This window comes from Bombus bifarius, unplaced genomic scaffold, assembly GCF_011952205.1.
Source record: "Bombus bifarius isolate JDL3187 unplaced genomic scaffold, Bbif_JDL3187 scf7180000007975, whole genome shotgun sequence".
NCBI classification, from domain to species: domain Eukaryota; kingdom Metazoa; phylum Arthropoda; class Insecta; order Hymenoptera; family Apidae; genus Bombus; species Bombus bifarius.
The window spans coordinates 1,850,193-1,871,435 of NW_022884361.1; the positions used below are offsets into that span (position 1 = coordinate 1,850,193).

General features: G+C 40.2%; 1 protein-coding gene across 4 annotated transcripts in view; it reads left to right on the forward strand.

Annotated features, from left to right (window-relative positions):
• Positions 1-10,837: 10,837 nt before the first annotated feature.
• LOC117217218 (unconventional myosin-XV) overlaps positions 10,838-21,243 on the forward strand; it is a 63,195-nt gene continuing 52,789 nt past the window's right edge. For 2 of the 4 annotated variants that reach the window (XM_033464643.1, XM_033464646.1), the window contains exons 1-2: positions 10,852-11,312; positions 18,745-18,851. In XM_033464643.1, the coding sequence (XP_033320534.1) occupies positions 18,831-18,851 (21 nt within the window). In that variant the 5' untranslated portion in view covers positions 10,852-11,312; positions 18,745-18,830. Of the gene's footprint in view, positions 11,313-18,744; positions 18,852-21,243 lie in introns of all 4 variants that reach the window. The other 2 variants (XM_033464647.1, XM_033464645.1) reach the window with 2 other exon arrangements.

Genomic DNA, 21,243 nt, shown 5'->3' on the forward strand with positions numbered 1-21,243 from the left:
AGGCTTCGGGCCCCTGCAGCGTGGAGGACGCGGCGAGGGGAAACCAACGGCACGCGGGCGGAAGAGGCGTTTCCAGCGAACGCGACTTCTTCGTCCAACTTTTGCCCCGCCTACGCCTCCGTCGTCCTCTGCCCCCACCAGAATTCCCCTAGAGAGAGGGGTAAACTCCCCACTGTTGGTGTGCTTCGATTGCCAACCGACGTAGCGAACGTTCGCCTGGCGCAAGTCGCCATGGAAACCGACGAAAAGCGTCGCCCGGGATTGTTCGAAACAATTATCCGCCGCTCAATTCCACTCGTGCTAGTTCTATGTATCTCTTTGGCCGCGGTGCCTCCGCCGGATGCGCTGCAATCTTTTCTGCTGAATAAAAATGTCCCGAGTCGCGAGAAGATCCTCGATCCTCCGACGTTTCTCCGCCTTCAATTCGTTTTTCACCCTGTAGCCGCCTCGAAGAGCAAGGGCTGACTGTTTGGCGATGTCTCGGACGTGTTCGAAGAGTTCATAGATTGGGCCGAGGGTAAGGGAAATTGGTAGATCGGCCGTTACAAGCAGGTTTCAATTGGTATATCCTAAGTTAGCTGGAGCCGAGGTGTTCTATCGATGGTTATTGGTGCTCAGTGTGTAATTTTGGCTAGCTCCGGTGCTGAGTCATATTTGGAAAGCTCGAATGGCTGCGCTGATGTTGGGATTATACGATTGGATTCAGTCAATAGGCTTCAATTCGAACACCGCTCCAACCGATGATTGCTAGATCGTTGCGTCAAATAGACGGCGCGTACCTATTGTGTGTAGATTTGTTGCGCGATATAACTGGATGCGAATTATAATTGGCACTTGAACCATTTTATTTATAGATCGGCTTAATTTGACTAATTGTTCCATGGAGAGCTGAACGAACGTCACGTCTGAAGCTTGAAGAAGTTAGGGACGAGGCGAGCTGTTACATAGAATGTTACCTTTTATCAGCAGCTGCGCTCTCTCGTCCAATTAGTGTCCGATTCGGTAACTATTGATAAATCTGAACTTTTTATGGGAAAGAAGATGCTGTGGAGTTTCTGTATGAAAAGAGGAAACTCGAAGATGTAACTTTGCTTTCCGATCCCGTCGATAAATTAAACAGAATTCCCCCGAAGCGACAAAAGTAATACAGGCAATATGAAATTTCAGAAAGAAGGAATTAGTTAAATCAGCTTCCACTGGATCGCCGGTACTGTCGCGCTACTGTTGTTGAATCGCACAAATGGAGTGGAAAAGTATGGCTGTGAAATAAACACGCACAAACACACCAGACTGGGACACCGATCCCCTAAATACTTTAGACGATCCGCGCGGGGAATAGGGGAAAAAGTATTCCGCAAATGTTTCCCGGAATATGGTTGAATAGTGGCTACGTATTCCACTCGAGTTTTACTTTAGCACACCTAAGGAGGTGGTGTGTGTAAGAGCTTGCGTGGTTAAGGGTACCGCGATTCGAGCAAATGTGTTTCACGCTCCGCTAAGCGACGGCTCGATTGGAGATCAGAAAGATGTACGGCATCGCGACTGCCTCCTTCGAATATAAAACTTTACGTACAAGCGAAATGAAAAATTCCGTACACTCTATAGAAAAATTACGGTAACCTCGCCAACAATTCGTGCGGTATCTTACGCGTTAAACGACTTTTAATAACGTTAATTGAATTAAGATCGTACTTCGATACGTTGCGACAGTGACTCTGCTATGTTTCGTGTTACGTGCAATATCTCGCTTCTTATCTTTTCAACTCGTGTAAATTTCGTTAACAAATATACGATATGGAATTAAGACGTTGAGTATATTACGTTCAATTATCATACACTGTGTACATAAATAAATGAAGAACTAAGTTACGATGGTTGATACAGCAAGATAGGTAGAATCGCGACAGGCTATAAACTTTCTAGGAGGACTGTATACGAAGCCTGTGTTATTTCCGCGAACATCCAGATATCGTTTCCGCATCACGTCTCCGCTATTCGCCTCGGTTCACCTGGAAATAAATATGTTTCCCTTATCGTTCCCGGCTGGCCGATCAGGGAACAACGATTCCTGCTGTTCCAAAGGGCTAGAAGAGGCATAAAGCATCAGAAAATCCCTAGTACAAGGTGTAACACCACGTAAACACCGCCGTTACAAGCGTGAATTCCGCACCTGGATCGTTCGTCCGCGGGAAAAACGAAAAGTTTGACGCCAATTCGTAGTGGCACGCTTTTTCACGAGGCAACTCATAATTATAGTTATCTGAAACGAATCAGACGCGAAAGAGACGGTAATTAAGACAGCCGAACCATCTCTCCGTCGCTTCTTATCTACATCTTTATTTTTTATTCTCCATCGGCGCCAATTAACAATTCGGGGAAAAAGATTAAAGATCGAGGATCGATCTCGCGGCAAGATTACAGCGGCAGATTAACGTCGTTATTAATTATATGTTACTCTTCGTTCGACTTTTCTCTCGTTTATCTTAATTAATTGTTCCCCCTATATAGTCGCTAACCAATCTTGTTTGCTACACCTACCTGGTTAACGAGTGTCGTAGATGTCTTGCGGATATTTATGTTGCATCTGGTGATCGTGGAAAATATTTAACTGTGATTACTATTTCACCGCTGATACGTAAATAGATACCTACATATTTTAATACAAATATCTTCGAAATGGCAGATTACAATGCACGAATAGTGTCTTGTAGCGTTTACTAGACATATTTGAAGAATATTATACGAATAGTTAGGTGATCATCTTTTTTTAATCTAACTGTAATTTCCAACGGTGCGATATTAGGTAATATTAATATAGTGTGATTAATTTTAATTGTTATTAACGACTATGTAATATCAATGGTAATGTTATTGTGTAATATAGTGTACGGTTGTATAAGAAATCACCAGTGCTGCATAAAATTTCTTTGCACGAACAATTAACCGTAATACTCAATTTCCACATATCGTTTCTTTCAGAAAAATAGACAAATACATCCAACCTTAATGGAAAGCAGAGGTCTCTGTGAAATTTCTATTTTGCATGCAATTTACATTTTACTCTAATTAGTGGTAAAACGTTTACAGAAAATGCGCGAAACTGTCTATCAGGACTTTAGCCGTTCAATTACGAGGTGGTAGAGAATTTTACAGTCAATTACGACATGGTTAACAGCTATGTTAACGGAAAGAATATGGATTTAACGGTAATTCCAAGCAGTACGGTTGCGCAGAATGATTCAGATGCTCATTGCCACGAAGCTGCAATGCCGTTTGGGCATCAATAACGTCTAATCACCCTGACGTAGAACCGATCCTGCTTGGTCCTGCGGTGCAATTTCGTCCTCTAAGCGTTCGCCACAAATCACACCCCGACGCGATTTGGGAACCCCCGTTCGACATTTAAACTCGGCCGGATTATGGTCGAGAGCCTCTTGCGCGGCCGATAATTAATCGTTTCGATCTGTTTTACGATCGTCTCTGATCACACCGTTCTAAAGTGTTTAAAAGAATTCCAAGTACATTTTCGAGCCAGAGCTAATATCTTTTTTTCGCCGACCGATAAATCGTGCAAATTTCGCGTCGAACTAAAATCATTTTACTCGCAAGAAATAAAATTTCACCTTTAAAAATAATGGGCATATTAGGCAGGTGCTATGATTGTACGTTTCCAATTTACATAGATTTTATATGATCTAATCGATATTCGTTCGCGGTGTAGCCTCTACGAAGTAAATGTATTTCTTTTGTTCCGATTTCTTCAAATAATGATAATAATGATATTAACATCCAAGACCAGCGGATGTTTAATTTATATCACACAGATCTGGGCTTCTAAATACAACGCTCGCAACTGTAGGAGTACTAATAGCGCAACCTAAACGAAGAAAAATTGTCGAGCGTTAAGGGTTAAATTAAATTCTGAAACGCGCACGCTACGTTTCCCAAAGCGGAGTAATTTTCCAATTCATCTTCCGATGTTTTAACACACGCGCGAAAATCAACTAGCCGTGAAACTCTTATCGTACCATTCGTTCCCCGCGCGTTCTCTCTCCTCCGACTCGAACAAAGATTACCCGAGAAGTGCTTATAATCCCTGTCCGTAACTTAATTTTTGGTTGTTTATATCGAAAAAAAAAAAAAAGAAAGACGACGTCGCGACTGTGGATCGTGTCTGGCCGATACCAGGAACGCTCGTAATAATTCTCGCTTAACCATGTGCCGGATATAACTGGGAAATAACGATGAAATAACGACGACGGAAACGTCGTCCATGGCAACACGAGATAAATATTCGCTTAATGTGATCAGCGTTCCGTTTATAACTGCTAACGGTTCTTTCTATTTGTTTGGGGAAAAGGTAATTTTCTTACGCTTCTTACGTCGCTGTTTTAATCTGCCTTCTAATGGACACACCGCAAAGAATTGTTCATTGTTTCGTAATGATGATCGTAATCGTTGCGAATTCTCTTGCACCGTGTCGAGGAGCGAGATGAATTAACATCGATTTCTATTTAACAGCAATATCGCTCTCATACAATTTAATGCGCTAGCGTTTTCAATTTACATAATTTATATTATTAACCTTAATGTGTTATCTACTTTTAAAAGTAATCATACCTTTTTCTTTTCTTTTTGATAGGATATTACTTAATTGCAAAATTAATTATGAAAGTATCTTCTATGAGTTCATTCTTTATGATATATTAGGATATTATGAAATGATGAAATTGATTTTTAAACGCTGGCTGTATAATAATAAAATTGAGGTTCGTAATTGGTCAACTCTTGTGGAACCTGTTTTATCGCTCGTGAAGCTCTTTATCCTTATAAATGTACAAGGCTTTTCTAAACTCATAGACAACTGACATCGATTCAAACAAGAGACACTCGTATTTAAAACCATTAATCACATGGACAAATGGCATATTTTATTACAATATAGATACTACTATTGGTAGGTTCTTTAATAGATAATTTTAATTTATAGCGCCAGCTGACTGCATAAGCAAATAGTAAATGCTTCTTCTAGTCGTTAATAAGGAAATCACGCTGTAATAACGCATGTGAATCCGAATGTTCGATTTGCAATGCAAATAGTGTGCGTGGATGTGTGAGAGAGACAAAGAAAATGTGACACAAATTATGATCGATACGTCTGCCTATTATTCCATAATTTTCACCGTAAGAAATATTTCTCCACGCAGACCCAACCTACATTAATTTACCATTAATTTCTACTCCGATAAAATTCAGCTACTATCACCAAAAAATCGTTCAGAATATCTTATGAGAGGTAATATACTACGACGATAAATCGTGTAAAAAAATAGAACGAGGCATTTTTCCCCTATCCACCGAGTAACGAGACAAACAAGCTCCCGAACAAACTGCGCAAGAGACTCGCCTCAATCAGGCGGCGAGGAACGAGCAGAAAAAGAGAAGCTCGATAAAGTAGTGGCGGCGGGCGGTAGCTCCGTGAGATACACGGTACGGATTTTCGAAACGTATCTCAATTACCTCGGCGACTATAATTAACAAAAACAACGGACCAGCGGCTGGCGGTGGCCGGAAGTTCGGCTATTTTGTTATCGAGCTACAGGAACGGTCGATGTTGGAACCGCACAATTACCCGCCGCAGAATGTACAGCGTTCGGAATAGCTGCACGCGGAATCGCGCTGCAGATTAATTGTAACTGCATCGTGGCTACCGATTTGCCTAATTAATTCGGTTACTAATGGCCGCCGCGGAATCCTCGACTTCCGAGGATCGAACGTGCCCGCAACGCCATTCGCGTCCAATGCAATTGAACCGGATCGGAGCTAGGGAATGGGAACGCAGAATTCCACCGGCTGCCAGGCGACGATGGAAACTCGGGCACACGGAATTAAATCGTCAGAAATCTTGGCTAACCTGCCGCTCTTCCCCGTCGATTCGATTAATTCCGATCGATTCGGTCTCTACGCGCACCTCCACCGGTTTACTGTTCAAGCTTCGCTACTTTCCTCTCAATCTCGCCTTTCTTCGAACTTCGTTCGGTAATATCAATTCGACTCTGATGTTTTTTCAAGGTATTTCGAAGGCGTCCGAGATTTTCTGGATTATTTTAATTGAATTACGAAATGCGACGTGAGGTGTGTACTGATGTCATCGCTGATTAGCGTTGCAACTTTCTAATCATAATTACAAGATGATAAAATGTTATCAAGTATACAATTTCAGAATTTATGTTGACATTTATTTTTCTACTTCGAGAAGACACTCGTAATTTTTATAAATTAACGCAACGATGTAACTTAGAAGACCAATTCGGAAAATGTCCATTTTGACTAGACCGATGTTCTTTCGTCTTCTTATAGATGCCGTATAGATACTGTATCTTTGGAAAAATAATTTACATTACAATTATCAGGACGTGTATCGATTCCATATTTCGTTAAAATTCCTCCGGTATTTTGCAGGCTCGATCTCCTTCCGTAATCTCCTCGTTTACAGTAGCCCGAAAGCGGTTCAATTTTCATCGAGGTAATGTGAGGGCATAATGATCTCGCGAGCAGAGCGGAGCGTTTCTCGGCCGAGACGCGGCGATAATGGATTTTTCACAGTAACCGCGAAATGGCGTGCCACCAGGAGGAGCGCAGGCCCGACCGCAACAATCATCGGCTTGTTTGTCGAACAAAACCGCGAGGACGTGACCGAGGAACGTTAAAGAGAGCGAAGAAACGAGGAACGGGAGGATCGAAGGAGGACGAGTCAAGAGAGAAGTCTATATCTTGCTGAAAGGAAGGTAGCCGATCAAAAGATATCAGCTTTGAACGTCGAGGAGTTTCGTCGATGCTTCCAAGACCAGAAGCTACCACAAAAGATCCCAGCACAGATACGAACGTGGCGTACTTCTTTTTTTTTCTCTTCTCTTTACGATCCCTTTGCTTTCTCCTTTTTTCCTTCTTCCCTTCTCTCCTTCTTTCTCCCTCTCGTTCGCTTCTTCTCTGGTGAAATCGTCAGGCTCCACGATTTCACGTCGTAAATGGTCGCTCCAAGGAGATCGACGGGTCCATTGAAAAGCTCCATGGAAGAAGCGATTGTATTATAAATTGAGATACAAGGTATCGGTGCTCGCTCGTCTGTTTGTTTCTACCTCGGCCGATCGTACCATCCGCCGACACCCAGTTGCCCGAGGTTTTAATTGATTCGCTTCACGAATCGTTTTCTTGCAATTCCAACGATCGTTCGAGGTTTAATCAGAACAGGCTATTCAATCTTTCATACCGTTAGTCGTGCTATCTCCTCTGTGGAAAAAATTCCTCTTTCAATAGAGAACCCCCTATGAATCGGAGCTGCCAAGGTATTATACCCGATGACGATGACTATATAAATATCTTTGTGCACCGTCTCTTCGCCTTCGAACCTTCCCAATCTCATCTATCAAACACCGTAAGTTACAAAAGCAAAGCGTCTTCTTCTAGTATATTATACAGATCTACATATCGTTCCACGCACTTGAGAAACAAGCGACCAATGAACGATAGATACCCTCTGTGCTCGTCTTCGTAGAAGCGATACAAAAATGACGAAGGAATGGTAGACCGTATCGTGGAAATTAAAAGGAATGGCGACATCAAGCAACGGATGGCGTGCCGTGGCTAATATACGCAGCCCCCCTCTGGAAAAATTAAAATAACGGCTTGATTTATCGTGGAAGTTCTCACGGTCGAGGAGCGAAAAAGTTTTCGCCACGGCGAGGGATGAGGGCGAGATTCTGGCTGGTCGCGGTCGTCGTCGTTGCCACGAGAAAAGGAAGTTTCCTCTCTTTCTCCGAACGGTTAGCACCCCCTCCGCGCCCCCGTCCGGCGCCGTTCTTTATTCAAAGTTGTAATAACGTTTGGCAGATGTTTCTGATATAGTGGCGAAGCCCAGCGCCGCTTTATTCCGCGAACTTTTATCGAGTCAATTTAAGTTGCTGCCAGGGACTGGCTCGCGTCCGCTCGCCTTTCTTTTCTCTTTCTGTTACCACCTCTCCCTTTTTGCTCCCCTTGAGTTTCACCATCAGTGGGCTATACCTACGGTTTTCTTCTAAAACTTGGTATTCATATTCATTGTGGTGCCGTGGCTTCTTTTCGATGGGAACTTCCGGCCTCGCGGATAGATTTTCTTAATTTTATGCCGGCCAACGGCGGGTAACTTTGAAATTAGTTCGACGCAATGTCGGTGAAACAACCGAGGCGAGAAGTGAAGTTTCTGGGGGAATAAAGCTCGTCGCGTGCTGCGCTTTTCACGACCACGCTTTCTCTTCTCTTTACCTCGATCTTCTTTTCTTTTTTAACAATTTGTCGTGGAGATTTTGTGATTTTACAAGTTTCGTTACAAAAAATTGATATCGAAGCTGTTTATTTAGTTGGTTAGTAATATGCAAGTTTCTTTAGACATTTCTTCGACCAGACGTTCTAGTTTCTTTTCCCATTTTTAGAAAGAACGTTGAACTGAATAAAAATAGTAACCCGGTTCATCGGACGATTATTAATTTTATGCATGTCGAATACTGGGCTTCCTGTAACAAGCACCATATAAATTCTAGCCCACGTATTATGCCGAACTAGTATCGATACGCAGGACAGGCAAATATAGCGGGGCTTAAACCTGCCGATGTAACTTTATTTCAGCTCACGTGCGAATCCAATCCAGGCATGATTTTCCATTTCAAATCGAGCGTATATCAAAAGTCGGGCCGTCTCATCCATATCAATCGAAGAAGGGTATCGCGCTTCGTGTAGCTGAATTACAATAATTCTTTGAATCTATAGAAAAATTGTCAGGCTACATGAAATACACACGCACTCTGGCAACTCTGTAGCTTTCCCTTCGACTTATTTCCATAAGTAAATCCATTTCTGACAGAAGTACGGTACAGCCGATTTACCGACCAAAGAAATCATCGAAGAAATACAAATATAAACATTTGAGAATAGTGTCTCAAGATAGTTTTAAATGAAGAAATTATTGCAGAATTGGTAGATAAATGAAAAAGTGACTAATACGTATTATCCTTGAGGATATTAAAATGGACGAAGCCACTTGGTGGGTTAGTGTAATTCGATGTTAATTTTATCTTGCTCACCCACGTGCATGGATTTTCACTGAAGAATCACTCAATATTTGAAAAGTCCCTGATAAACGGTTTGATAATCTTATCAGAAAAAGGAAACTGAATGGTATTTGAAAAGATTTGTTTTTGTCAAACTGCAATGAATCGCGATGTGTCTTGGTATCTTTAATTTGTTTAAACAATGGAGAAAATTTAATGTTTTATATATGTAAATATATTCAAATGATGTATGATAGGAATTTTAGATAGTTCATACGGGCGTCATCTACATTTACTTGATTCATACACTGCTGTTCCTTTATTGAAATTCAACTATTTCTTTATTGTAGTTTATAGTTTATCTTCTTTTACTTAAACTACTATTAAAGCAAATACTTCAGACTTAAATATTTAATGCTGTGCAATAACTTTTATATTCAATAATTTCTATGAAGAATTCAGCAGTTTTCCAATAGTATGGGATTTTAGACTTCTACCTTACCAACAAACGTTATGAGAACTAAACGACCAAACGTCCGTCTTTGTTAGCAACCAATACGGCTAACTTATATCCTCTGTAGTTATAATAGCTTTTTACAGGTTACTGTATACTTAATCGTGAACAAAACAGTCCAAAATAATTTTCCAATATCAACAACGGATTCAAGGAAAATTCCAAAACAAACTTATCAGCTAACTGTGTATGAAATAGTACGATTTCCAACGATAAACTAGGATATAATTTATAATGACAAAATATTTTATTACAGAATTTGTATCAGATTTTTTTATTAATGGAAAATAAATCTACGAGCATATAAAATGTTTCGTTCAAGAAATCATACGGATGGAACTGGAAGGACGTGAGTGGAAGTCCAAGGTACATTAGTCACATATCAATGCTAAGGTGTTGCAGGTGTTCGCATTTCTGATCTACAAATAGACGCACGAAGGGTATACCCGTATTAACATAGAATAACCTAATAATAACGTACATTATTGACCTCTTTAGAAAACAAAGTATGTAGGTTATACATCTACTAAAAACACAAGAATCCGTGGAATCAATTATGAAATTCCATTGTCCGTTAACTATCAATTTGCTTATCTATATTTACACGGATCAAAAGTACGAACCATTCGTCAAATTTCAAGTTCTAACGTCAACAGTGAAATTGATAAATTGCCAAGTTCTGCGCAAACAAATACAGTTATTTCGTCATTATCCTATACAAACAATCCTGCAGCTACTTTTCTGCAGAGATCAAAAAGGAAAAAAAAGGGGGAACAGAAGATTTCATCGACGCGTCGTATTAGCATTACCCATTTCCCCGATTCTCGAGCTCGACCCCACACCGTTTCGTTAACACGTGCTCGTGAGAGACCCGGTTCGAGCAAAAGTGAAAAGCAGCCTGGAAACCGAGCACGGCCTCAGGAGTCCCATACGGGGACAATGGCCGCCGATTAGACGACCTCTTTGGGGTGTTCCTTTTGCGAGAGAACTGGCGTATATATTTGGGAAACGCAGGTAGTCCCAAGTATGCACCTGCACACACCTGTAACGATCGTCTCGTCGGTGAACCCAACGACACCCGAGGAACAGGTAAAACATAGCCACCTATGGAGAACGAGAGGGGACCGACGAATCCACGCGTCGACAGTGCCACGAGCCACCTGTAATGTGTGTAACGGTACAGGAGGAGTGTACGGTGGCGCCGATCGTTGGCGACGCGAACTAAAAGTCTTCTTAGGCGAGGTCGAGCGACCGCATACCACGATCCGGAATCGCGTTGAGAACGCAGTCGGTGTCCGGTCGTCCGGGAACGCTCGAATTATTAAGAGAAACGAGACGTTCGAGGTGTCCTGGAAGGACGACGTCCACCGCTTTCAGCGGCAAGTTCAAGTGACATACTCGTGAAAATAAACGTGTGATCCTGATTGATTCGAGGATTCCATCGATCCTCCTCGGTACCCGCACCGGTCGCGCCTTCGTTTTCCTCTCTGTATCACTTCTCCTTTCCACCTTCCTCTCCTTTGTTAACCGCTCCCGTACCATCCTCCGAGGGATCCTCGTGGCTCTGCTTCGTGATCGCATGCACGTCATCATCGGTGAACCAACTACTCTGTCTCCCTGTGCTTTAAACGATTCTCGTGACATCGTTCTGTATCGAAGGGATTGCGTCGATAAGTCGGATCAGGGAGACCTGGACCACCGAGGAAGCTAACAAAGTGAGTAGAAACATCGTTTACACGGGTATGCCGCTTGGAGACATCGATGCGCGGTCGAGACATGCGCCCTTGTCCGCAACGCGTTCTTTACCGCGTGGGACTTTTCTACGCGTTCTTTCTCTCATTTACGTCTTCCCCGTTTCTATATTTACGGATGTATATTCGTATGGAGACCAGTGTACTGGCTGATCGATTTTAAAATGGCGCGGTGCACCCGTGACACTCGAGCTACGCCAGGTATTCCTCGGTCGTCCGGATGCTGTGAGCCAGTCCGAATGCCATTGGACGTGCCTTCCAGGCCCGTATCCTTTCGCTGCCATAAACATGGAGTTTCGAGCACGCTCCCTGTGTCACGTTGCCGATCGAGGCAGACCAGTTCCTCGTCCGGAGACAACGGAATTCTCACGATCTCGCATACACCACGCACACCATGCTACGATAGATTATTCGTTTTACGAGTGGAGGTTGTTGTAAAATGGTTGCTGGGGGAAAGGGAACGAACGGTTCGTTGGAATCGGGCGTCGATGAATAAAGATGCCCGATAGTAGACAGAATACGTAGATTTTATGGAATTCAGGTATAGGAAGCGTACAAGTAAATTACCATGGCGATAGCTGGTGATTATCGAAGAAGCAATCCTCGTTATATTGTTTATCCGACTGTCTTCTGAGTCATAGCTAATGCTCACGCTGTGATCACAGTTATTTATAATGATGCTAGCTGGATAATGGAATTGAAGCTGGATAATGAATTCTAATGTTTTTTGGGGCGAGAAATTTTTTCAGTTACAGGATTTAAACATTTCAATGTTTCCGAATATAGTTTAGACTTCCCATTGAATTAAATTGAATATTTTTGCTGAAAACATCTGGAGCAACATTTTATTTTCCGAAAACTTGAACACAGTCGAGCAGGAATATTCAAGTTGTGTCTCGTAAATCAACCAACAGGATTTGGTATATTTTCGATTAACTTTTTCGTAACATGATCAGGATACAGTTTGAGGTAGATGCCAGATTAGGCGAAAGTATTCAAGGACAGTGAATCGTGTGACCTCCCGCTGTTGCTGGAGAAAGATAGTGTCCCGTTATTAACATTCATTCATGTCACGCAGAAGTTCGAACGCGTTGAAAAGATGTTAGCAAACGGAGTAGTAGTTAATTAATGAACTGCTATTCGATGCAGCGAAAAGTTCTCCCTCCCTATTTATTCAGAATGTTAAGAGAATCCGATAAAATATACACAGTTTGCTTTTACGATCTTTTCTTCTGAACCTGCTGTTATTCGATCGATCCAGTATAACTAGACTTGCCTGTCTCTGACGAATTTTATTTATTCTCAGCGCTCAGGAATATGATCACGCTGTTTATATAAATGAAGAAATCAACGCAGCAGCGATAACAGATGCATAGATAACAGATAATTGTGAATAAATCAAACACTCGAAGAAGTGTTATTCGTAGAACATATTGTTTCAATCCAATAGCGATAGTGAATTAGGAAATTCCGAGTGGATGTTAATTACGTTTGTTACGCTTGTCGCTCTTAAAACTTCCAATCAGTGCATCGATAAGAAAGTAAGACTTTAGGAAGTACTTTCACCGTGAATTTTAACTCGTTTCATATCACTCGCAATCGAACTTTCAACGAACGGGCATACCAACTTCTCCCAATTACGGATAACTGCAAATATTTGCACAACCGTCGACGATATTTGCGAAATAATCCCGCGGCATTGGAAAATCTTGCTCGAATTAATTGGAAGTAATACCGAGTACCTAACTAAACCGTTCGAACATTTCAGCCAATATTAAACTACTATTCAACTAATTCAGCCTTTGGCTTAATTCCTAGGAATCCAATTCAACGGTGTTTTGATTTATTCAATGGAACATTGATCTAATCGAAGGTGTAATCCGATGAAAATAAAAATAAAAATTCGAAAACAGTTTTTCTGTGGAATATGATAGACGGTCTTTCGTTAACGAATTTCATCAATCAACACGAATTGACGATATTCATGATATATTTAACATTCTGATAACTAAATCCTTCGAACTTCTGAATGCAAATGTCACGTTTTATTTCATGCAAGGAATGCTTAAATATTCCTCTTCTTCTGTTCCAACAAAATTGCTTCAAATTCTACTTGTAATTTACAACGATACCGACGGAGATAAGTAATCTCTTGCGTGTCTTTTATTTCGATAAAGGAGAGGCGCGATTATGAATTACATAAGATCCTTGTATCACCGTAGTCGAGCTGCTGCTTTCTCTGTCTGACCTCGATTCTTTTCGATGTTAGATTCGGCTTCGTGCCTCCACCTCAGAAAAAAATCTGCCGTTCGATACTCTTGAATGCTTGATTCAACAACGTGCCTCAACCTCCACCTTTGCAAGAAATCTTTCACGGCTTGACAAGATAAATAAGATCGGTCTCACCTTTATTGCCAAAGCTGAAATCAAAGGTGTGTTCCGATCTTTTATTTTTCGTCTAAACACGATAATGTCAGCGCGCTAGTTTCGACAATGAATATTCATTAGTATGAAATTTGAATATACAGTATGTGACCAGACGCGATTAAATACGTTTGACACATGAACCGGGATTACCATGTGAAATTTTCAACAATTCCCGCACAACGCAAGACATTATATCGGCGAAGAAATCAACGAGTAATTTAAGGTTCGAATATTTCTCAAGCTATCGAAGCGTACGTCAAAAGCAAACAAAAGACAATACACCGCCGATCTACCTTCATCACGATCAGGCTGTATGTAATTGGTCGTTAATAACTGTATCAAGAATAATGCTATGAGCTACGAAACACGAGAGTTGCGTAGGAATGTCGTTAGCACTGCACAAGAAATCAGCGAAAGGAAAATGATAAAGGATTTTATATTTTTTCACGACGATTTTTTAAAGATCGACTCATTGTTTCGGAAGAAAGATACCTATCCTACTTGTCTATGTTTTCTCAGAATCATATAAATTTTTCAACTGAGGAGAAGAAAAGTACAGTGCACGAAACAATGAATAACGAGACGCTACCATGGAACAATATTGTAACGAACGACAAAACATTTTTTTTTTTTTGCTTTTGTTCCGCAACGTTCGCGTTTTGTGACGCACAATTTGTCTTGCTGAACGATTTGACAGGAGCAAATTATCCATTTCAACGAAATGGAAGGCAATTTATTCGGTGCCCTGAAAACTTATTTCACCGTATCGTAGCTGCAATGACGATTTGTCGCTGTAATTTCGTATCATTTTCTGGGACGGGTCTACCGTTGTACGTAAAGACCTTCTGATTCTAATATCGCGTGGTCATCATTCTCAAAAAAGAATTTTCCATAACTCATAATGATTTCTAATGGGATGTCTACTGTAAACAGTGAAATGATAAATTTAGTATCTAATATTAGTCGATAAAGATTTTGCAAGTTGCAGATTGAAAAATCACTAGATTAGAAAAAGGTATAGTAATCTTCCTAAAAATGTCGATTGTATCGACTCGATATTATAGAAAATATTAAGCTAGATCATAAAATTTAAATTTGATATAATACCTGTTACATTTGCAATATCGTCCCTGCTATCTACCGCACATAACGGTTACTACCGAGTATACAGGAACTAGATACACCTACTAAACTGCTAGTACTAAATTTAGAAACTCATTTCGCCGCAATATATCACACGATTCACTCTTAGAAATTTCCCAACTCCATCAGTTTTATCAGAGATAATACTCCATATCGATATATGTCACATTGTTTCATACAATCATAATTTCTCAGACACTTATAAAATATTTAAATTAGCTGATATGTGTTTGCACTATATTACGGATATTTGTAAACCAAATTTTCCTCAGTCTAACCAAAACTATATCTTAAAATTTTCTCCCCTGTCAACAAAATGCACATTTCGATCCTGTTAGAGTTCGACGATCGGTAACAACTTTGACAAATATCGCACATCTCACTTCCCGCTTAAACCTTGGACAATTTTTGCGAAAAGAAAGGAACAAAACCTTTTCTCCTCTTCGCACCTGTCCAAACAATCTCTTTACACGACTCGTCTCATTAATAATTCAGAGAGGCTCGTATATTCGCTCCGCAAACATAGAAAACAGTCGAATCGACGACTCTGATACGGGTGATTCATAACGTGTCGTTAACTCTAGCAGCTAGCCAGAGGTGCAGATACTACAGATGCGTGTGCACACGGTCGCGAGCATCGATCATGCGAACAAATCGTCGAGTAAAAGTACTACCTCCTGGTGTCCTTCTGCGGTACTCACGCTGGAATGTATTTTGCAATCTTATGCTAATTTCGTTAGTCAGCCTGGCGGTCACTCGGTTCTCTTCGAGATTCGTGTCTACGAAGATTCGTCGCGTATGGTATACAACCGAGAATGGAATAGAAGGAGGCGTAGCCGAGACGAAACGATGGAACAATAGCGGCGGCAATTTGGCCTTTCGACACCATCGATTGTCCATTGTCCTTTCTTCTATCCTTAAACGCGTCCCATTGACTGGGACGAAGAAAATGGCGAAGATTGTTACGTGCAAATATCTTTTTACACTGACATTGAAATGTTTATGACCGATCGTTGGATGAACGACGAGAGGTAGTAGGTGGTAACAATCCGTTTTATCGGTAACGTAAACCAGCTGCCAGTCTGTGTCGTAATAGAAAGTTAGTTATTGATGAACATAATCAGTGCTGCAACGAAAGACATTTTCGTGCGATCGTGGGTGGCACACGTTGGATCAAGACGAGAAGCGTGGAATGAAAGATTCTAGATGAATAGTAGTTGGCAAAACAGATTTCTATCGGGCGACAAACAGAATCCTGTATTTTTGTAGACAGTGCATTTTATATCAATTGATTTAAATGCGATAAATTATTTCCAAAAGCTGTTCGTAATTTAGGTGTATTTCTCGAAACACTGGTATGTGCCTGTGGTTTCTGAAATCTTTTCTCCAATAATTTTCGTGTTATCTTCGTCATGCTACGGTATCGATAAGAAGGACAACAACTTCAGTATATCTTTGGTATTAAAATACACCGCGAAGACTTTATCGGCTGCCATTGTATTCACAATCGTTTTCTGAGTTATATAGCAAACTAAATGATAAACGAATGGTAGACACGATCCTTCGAGAATAAAATGTCAATGGTACGAGGCGGTGAAATATCTCGGTTTGAAGTACTACTGTACTTCGTATTCAATACAAGATTGAAAACAGAATTTGCGCTTATGAAACATTGAATTTCCCGCGTTCAGACTTGTCACTTGGTAATTTAAAATTTGATATCTGGTTTTCTAAAATATTCAACAACTTTTTGTATTCTTGCGTTGATGTGAAAAGAGATTTCGGTAGTTTACCAATTCGTAACGTTTCCAAAATTCATTCATTCCATTCACGGATGTACTAAATCTGTGAGGCAACTCGGACGTTTCAATTTGCGATGCTGAAATATTCTATCAGCGTACGGAAATTTTACGCATCGTGGATTAAACTTTTCTTCCACTTTCTCCTTAACAATAAACAGCATAGAGTATTTCAGCCGCTATCGTTCTCGTTTATGATCGACACAGACTGAGAGGAAAAAAGGCAGAACCGATTGTCGTTTCTTCGTCATTCACGGTGGAGATCATTTTCTTGCGACAGTTCCGGTATTCCAGGAACGCGACTCAATCGATTTCAGTGGTGATCGCTTTCCAAATGCATAGGGGAAAACGGGAACCTTTTTCCTTCTTCCAGCAGAAATTATGATTCATACAAACGTAACGTGATATCTCAATTTTCTGAATCGAGCTACCGTTTCTTCACGCAAATACAAAACACTTTGCGACATTTCCGGTGTTTCTGAAACGCCACGCGATGGATATCAATGACTTACCACGCGAACGATATTTTCTGAAGAGCTGCATCAATGTCGCAAAATTTAGAAAAATTTCAAAATGTCAAATTCTTCAGCAGCGTGATGAAATTTTTAATTTGATCGATTGGTCGATTGATTAATGGACTACGATATGAAAGAAATTAATTGTAAAGCATCTCGATTCATTTAATCGATCGATAACGTTAGTCATCAACCGGTGATTAGAAATATTATCTGGCCATCAATCATCCGCTAATTGAAAATACCGATCGTCACCAATTATTAATTTTTGATTCAAATGCAATTAATATGTTATTTTATGTATATGAATACGTAATATATTATTAAAAACTAGATTTCCTTCCATTTTATCGTAGTAATTGAAAGTTAGATATTGTCCAACGCTGCTTCGAAAATAATAAACGCGCGATGAATCTGCCAACCGCTTTTTTTCATTGTGCTAACAGATTTCACAGACTCAAAAAGTCCGCATTCCAATTGGTTGAACATAATTCAAGGTCAACGTGAGCTGACCAGCGACCATGGTAGAATTCGTCGATTCTTCTCCGTAGTAAATACGATGTCAAACGTGCGATCATTTTATATTCCCTCCACATCCTAAAATCTAAAGACACGAGCCGTGTACCTAATCGCTCTTCGATATGTTGAAGCGGAAGATGGAAGAGTTCGAACTCCGATCGAATTTTTCTTCTTAAACCGCTGCTTCGAGCGTTGACTGCCATTGACACCGGAACTCGAATAATAATCAACCGCTGCAAGGTGCTTCCGGTTCGTAAAAACGTATTACTCTTTCCGATCACGCGTTTGCAGAGCTTATGACGTCGATCGGCTCGTTTACGATTCGTCTTGTGCGTCAATTCTGTGATTCTCGTATTCTGATATAACTGATCGGCAGAAAAATGTCGTTGCGCGAAGAACGCTTTCTTCTTTCCAATAAAATTTAGATAATCCAAGCTTTCGAAGCTTTGTTTAGTTTCCTTTGCTTTGTAAATTTGGATTTCCAACCATTCATGCACATAAAATTAGCGTTAATAGTATTCGTCCATTTGTATTCATGTCTATTCGACTTGGACGACTTTTAGAACTTTAGCAATTTACACAGTTGAGTGAACAGAGGATAAATAGAATTTGTACAAAAATGGAATATACATTACAAAACACCGGATGATTGTAGTTTTAAAAGGACTCGAGCGAAGAATGATGTACCACGAGCAATTACGCTTTAGTCGATCCTGTTTCTTCGCAATTAAACCAGTAAAGTCTTTAATTCTTTTGTAGCAGTTGCAAGAGATCGTTTTGTTACAAATATTTTACAGTTGATTACATTTTATCTATTTGGTTAAGTATAATTTAAAATGAAGTACTGCAATTACCTTCTATGAAACAACGATTATATCGGTTTCGTTCAATCAGCTGCAAACATTAATTATGTATCTTCTTTAGTTTCTTTATAATTCTTATCTTCTTGATCGAACTACAATAATAACAGAACTCGTTTTTTTTTGTTTACAGCAGGAAGAGACCAACAACCTCACCTGCAACGTTGCAAAATGAGGGTAGCTTATTCTTTTTGGACAGTTCTTTAACATTATTTCAAGATGTACGCCGAGTGGCAAAAGGTGAGTCACATTTTATATACTACACCTTGCCTGTCTAATTTCAGCATACCATTTTTTTTGTAGTTCTTTGAATCACAAACTCAATGCAAAACGATTACAGAATCATCTCTTAATCCGATAGTCTTAAAACACATTTCCCGAGTCACAAAACAACGAGATACTTTTCTTTTAAACCACCGTCTCGTGTTCCGTTTTTATGTTGCAAGATATTTACATAATCATCTTTGCGTGCTTAGAACCGCTAATCTGTGTGGTCAAACCTATTTAAAATACAATTACCGAATAAAACGCGATTAAAAAATGCACGAAGATTTTTTCATTAGAAAGAAGCGGTGTATACTGTTTGTTGCGTGGTTGCACAATGTTTACGTGGTCAGGATCGTAGCGAGGATTGTTGCGTGGTTGGAGTCAATGATCTGTGCACACGCAATTGCGTCGCCGTGCAAGCCAGCCACTTTCGAATGCCTTTGCGCTTCGCGTTGCCTCGTCCGGCGACCTAGTCGCGCTCTATTCGCAACTCCTATTCGGATACGTTTTACTACGATATAATTTGCTTCTCGCTTCGCTGCTCTACGGACAATACGAAAATATGAAAAACGAAACGTTCCACGAAATTACCAACATGCAACATTTCGCGGATCGTATAGTAGAGAAATGGTTCTCACGTGAAACTATACAGCTTGTGTAACTTATATCTTTCAGCCGGAGAACAAATGGAGCTCGATTGTTTAATGAAGAATTCTGCATGCTCCAATCGCTCGTGAGAGATATAATCGAGCACAATGCTCCGCTGTAACACGATAAAAGCAGTTTTCGTTTTTATTCTTTGAATTGATTGTTGAAGAGTAACACAAGCGTTCGTTTCGAAAGAAGGAATTTATTAGAAAGTATTGAATTAATCGGAAAGTTTGTAACCAAATATAAGAAAAACGTGAAGGTAATGTATGTCAATGGAATGGACATTTTATGAAATAATCTACGTATCGGTGCTTCCAATAACTTTCTTCATTTACTAAAAATATGACAAGTCTCTCTTCGAAAACTGTCTAAAATTTTGTCACCAACGAATTCCTTCGTAATATTTATATATTATTACTATAAAATATTATTATATGTTATATTAAACTATTAAAAACATTGTGTAAAGACTAGAATTAAGTAATTGGAATTAGGTTACCTCTAAGCTGAATAAGACCGAACTTTCGAACTAAGGTCGAATATCTTTTATCGACTTTGCATCGAATACATGCTTCCATTATTTTAAGAAAGTTCGTGGTAAATATTCATATTCAAGTCTCACGAAATATACGACAGAATATATCGATCATTAGAGACTAGGAATTTTCTGATCGATGTACCATCTAGAGAAGAGAAAAGATAAAACCAAGTCCACAGTATAATATTCAATGATCAGAAAAGGAAATGTGGCGTATTAATTATCGAGGCTGAACCGATGAGTCTCTCCTCTCTGTTACGTTACTTCAATTTCCTATGATATTGGTTACGCTAGTCGACGACGATGCCTTCCTCAATTATTCTTGGGCTCATTACTCATGATTGGACCCGTGTAATACTGACTCGAATAAAAGTGAGAACGCGGGTGAATCTGCCCGGAGAAAATTATTTCGAATATTTGTAACAGCCTCGCTTCTCCATTAACTTCATCCATCGCGATCGGTGAAACTTTCCAACGAGCTTCTTCTCTCCGACAGCGTACCTAACTTTACCTCACTTTTGCTATCAAGGAAGAGGAGAACAATTTAAAAAAATTCTTTTCCATTGCAAATTATTCACGACTCGCATCACATATCCAACTCGAAACCTTTTAAAATCTAAATTATACAATAAAAAAAAAACTTCACATAGGTAGTTTCACTTACTCATCGTAATTACTAACACTGTTTCTTCCAACACCGAAATATTCTAACTGAATGAGGCACACGTGACTAACAGAACAACAAGTCAGCAACGGAGCCAACACATCAAATACAAGAAATAAACAACCACAAAAATCTTTCGAGTAGACACTTTGCTAGACGAATATTAAAAAAAAAAAAAAGAAAAAAGAAAAAAAGAAAGAAAAGAATCGCGGTGAAACAACTTCAGAGCGATCTCGATCGGTTTTCTCTACGATAAACTCGTATGAACGCGGTTTGAACGGTTCTGCGAACACAATCGGTTTTTACCATCGACAGGCGAAGCCGCTTCTGCAACTCGCCACGGTGGCTAGTTAGAGAATCGCTTCCCGTTCGCGGCGGGCAAAGCCTATATCCAAGTAGCCTAGCTCCACGTAGGCGTAGGCGTATTTAGCGCGTAATTTATATAAGAAGAGAGGCACGCTTGGTTCCACCCCAAAGCACTTCGATCCACTGGCGCCAGCACCTCTTCTTTC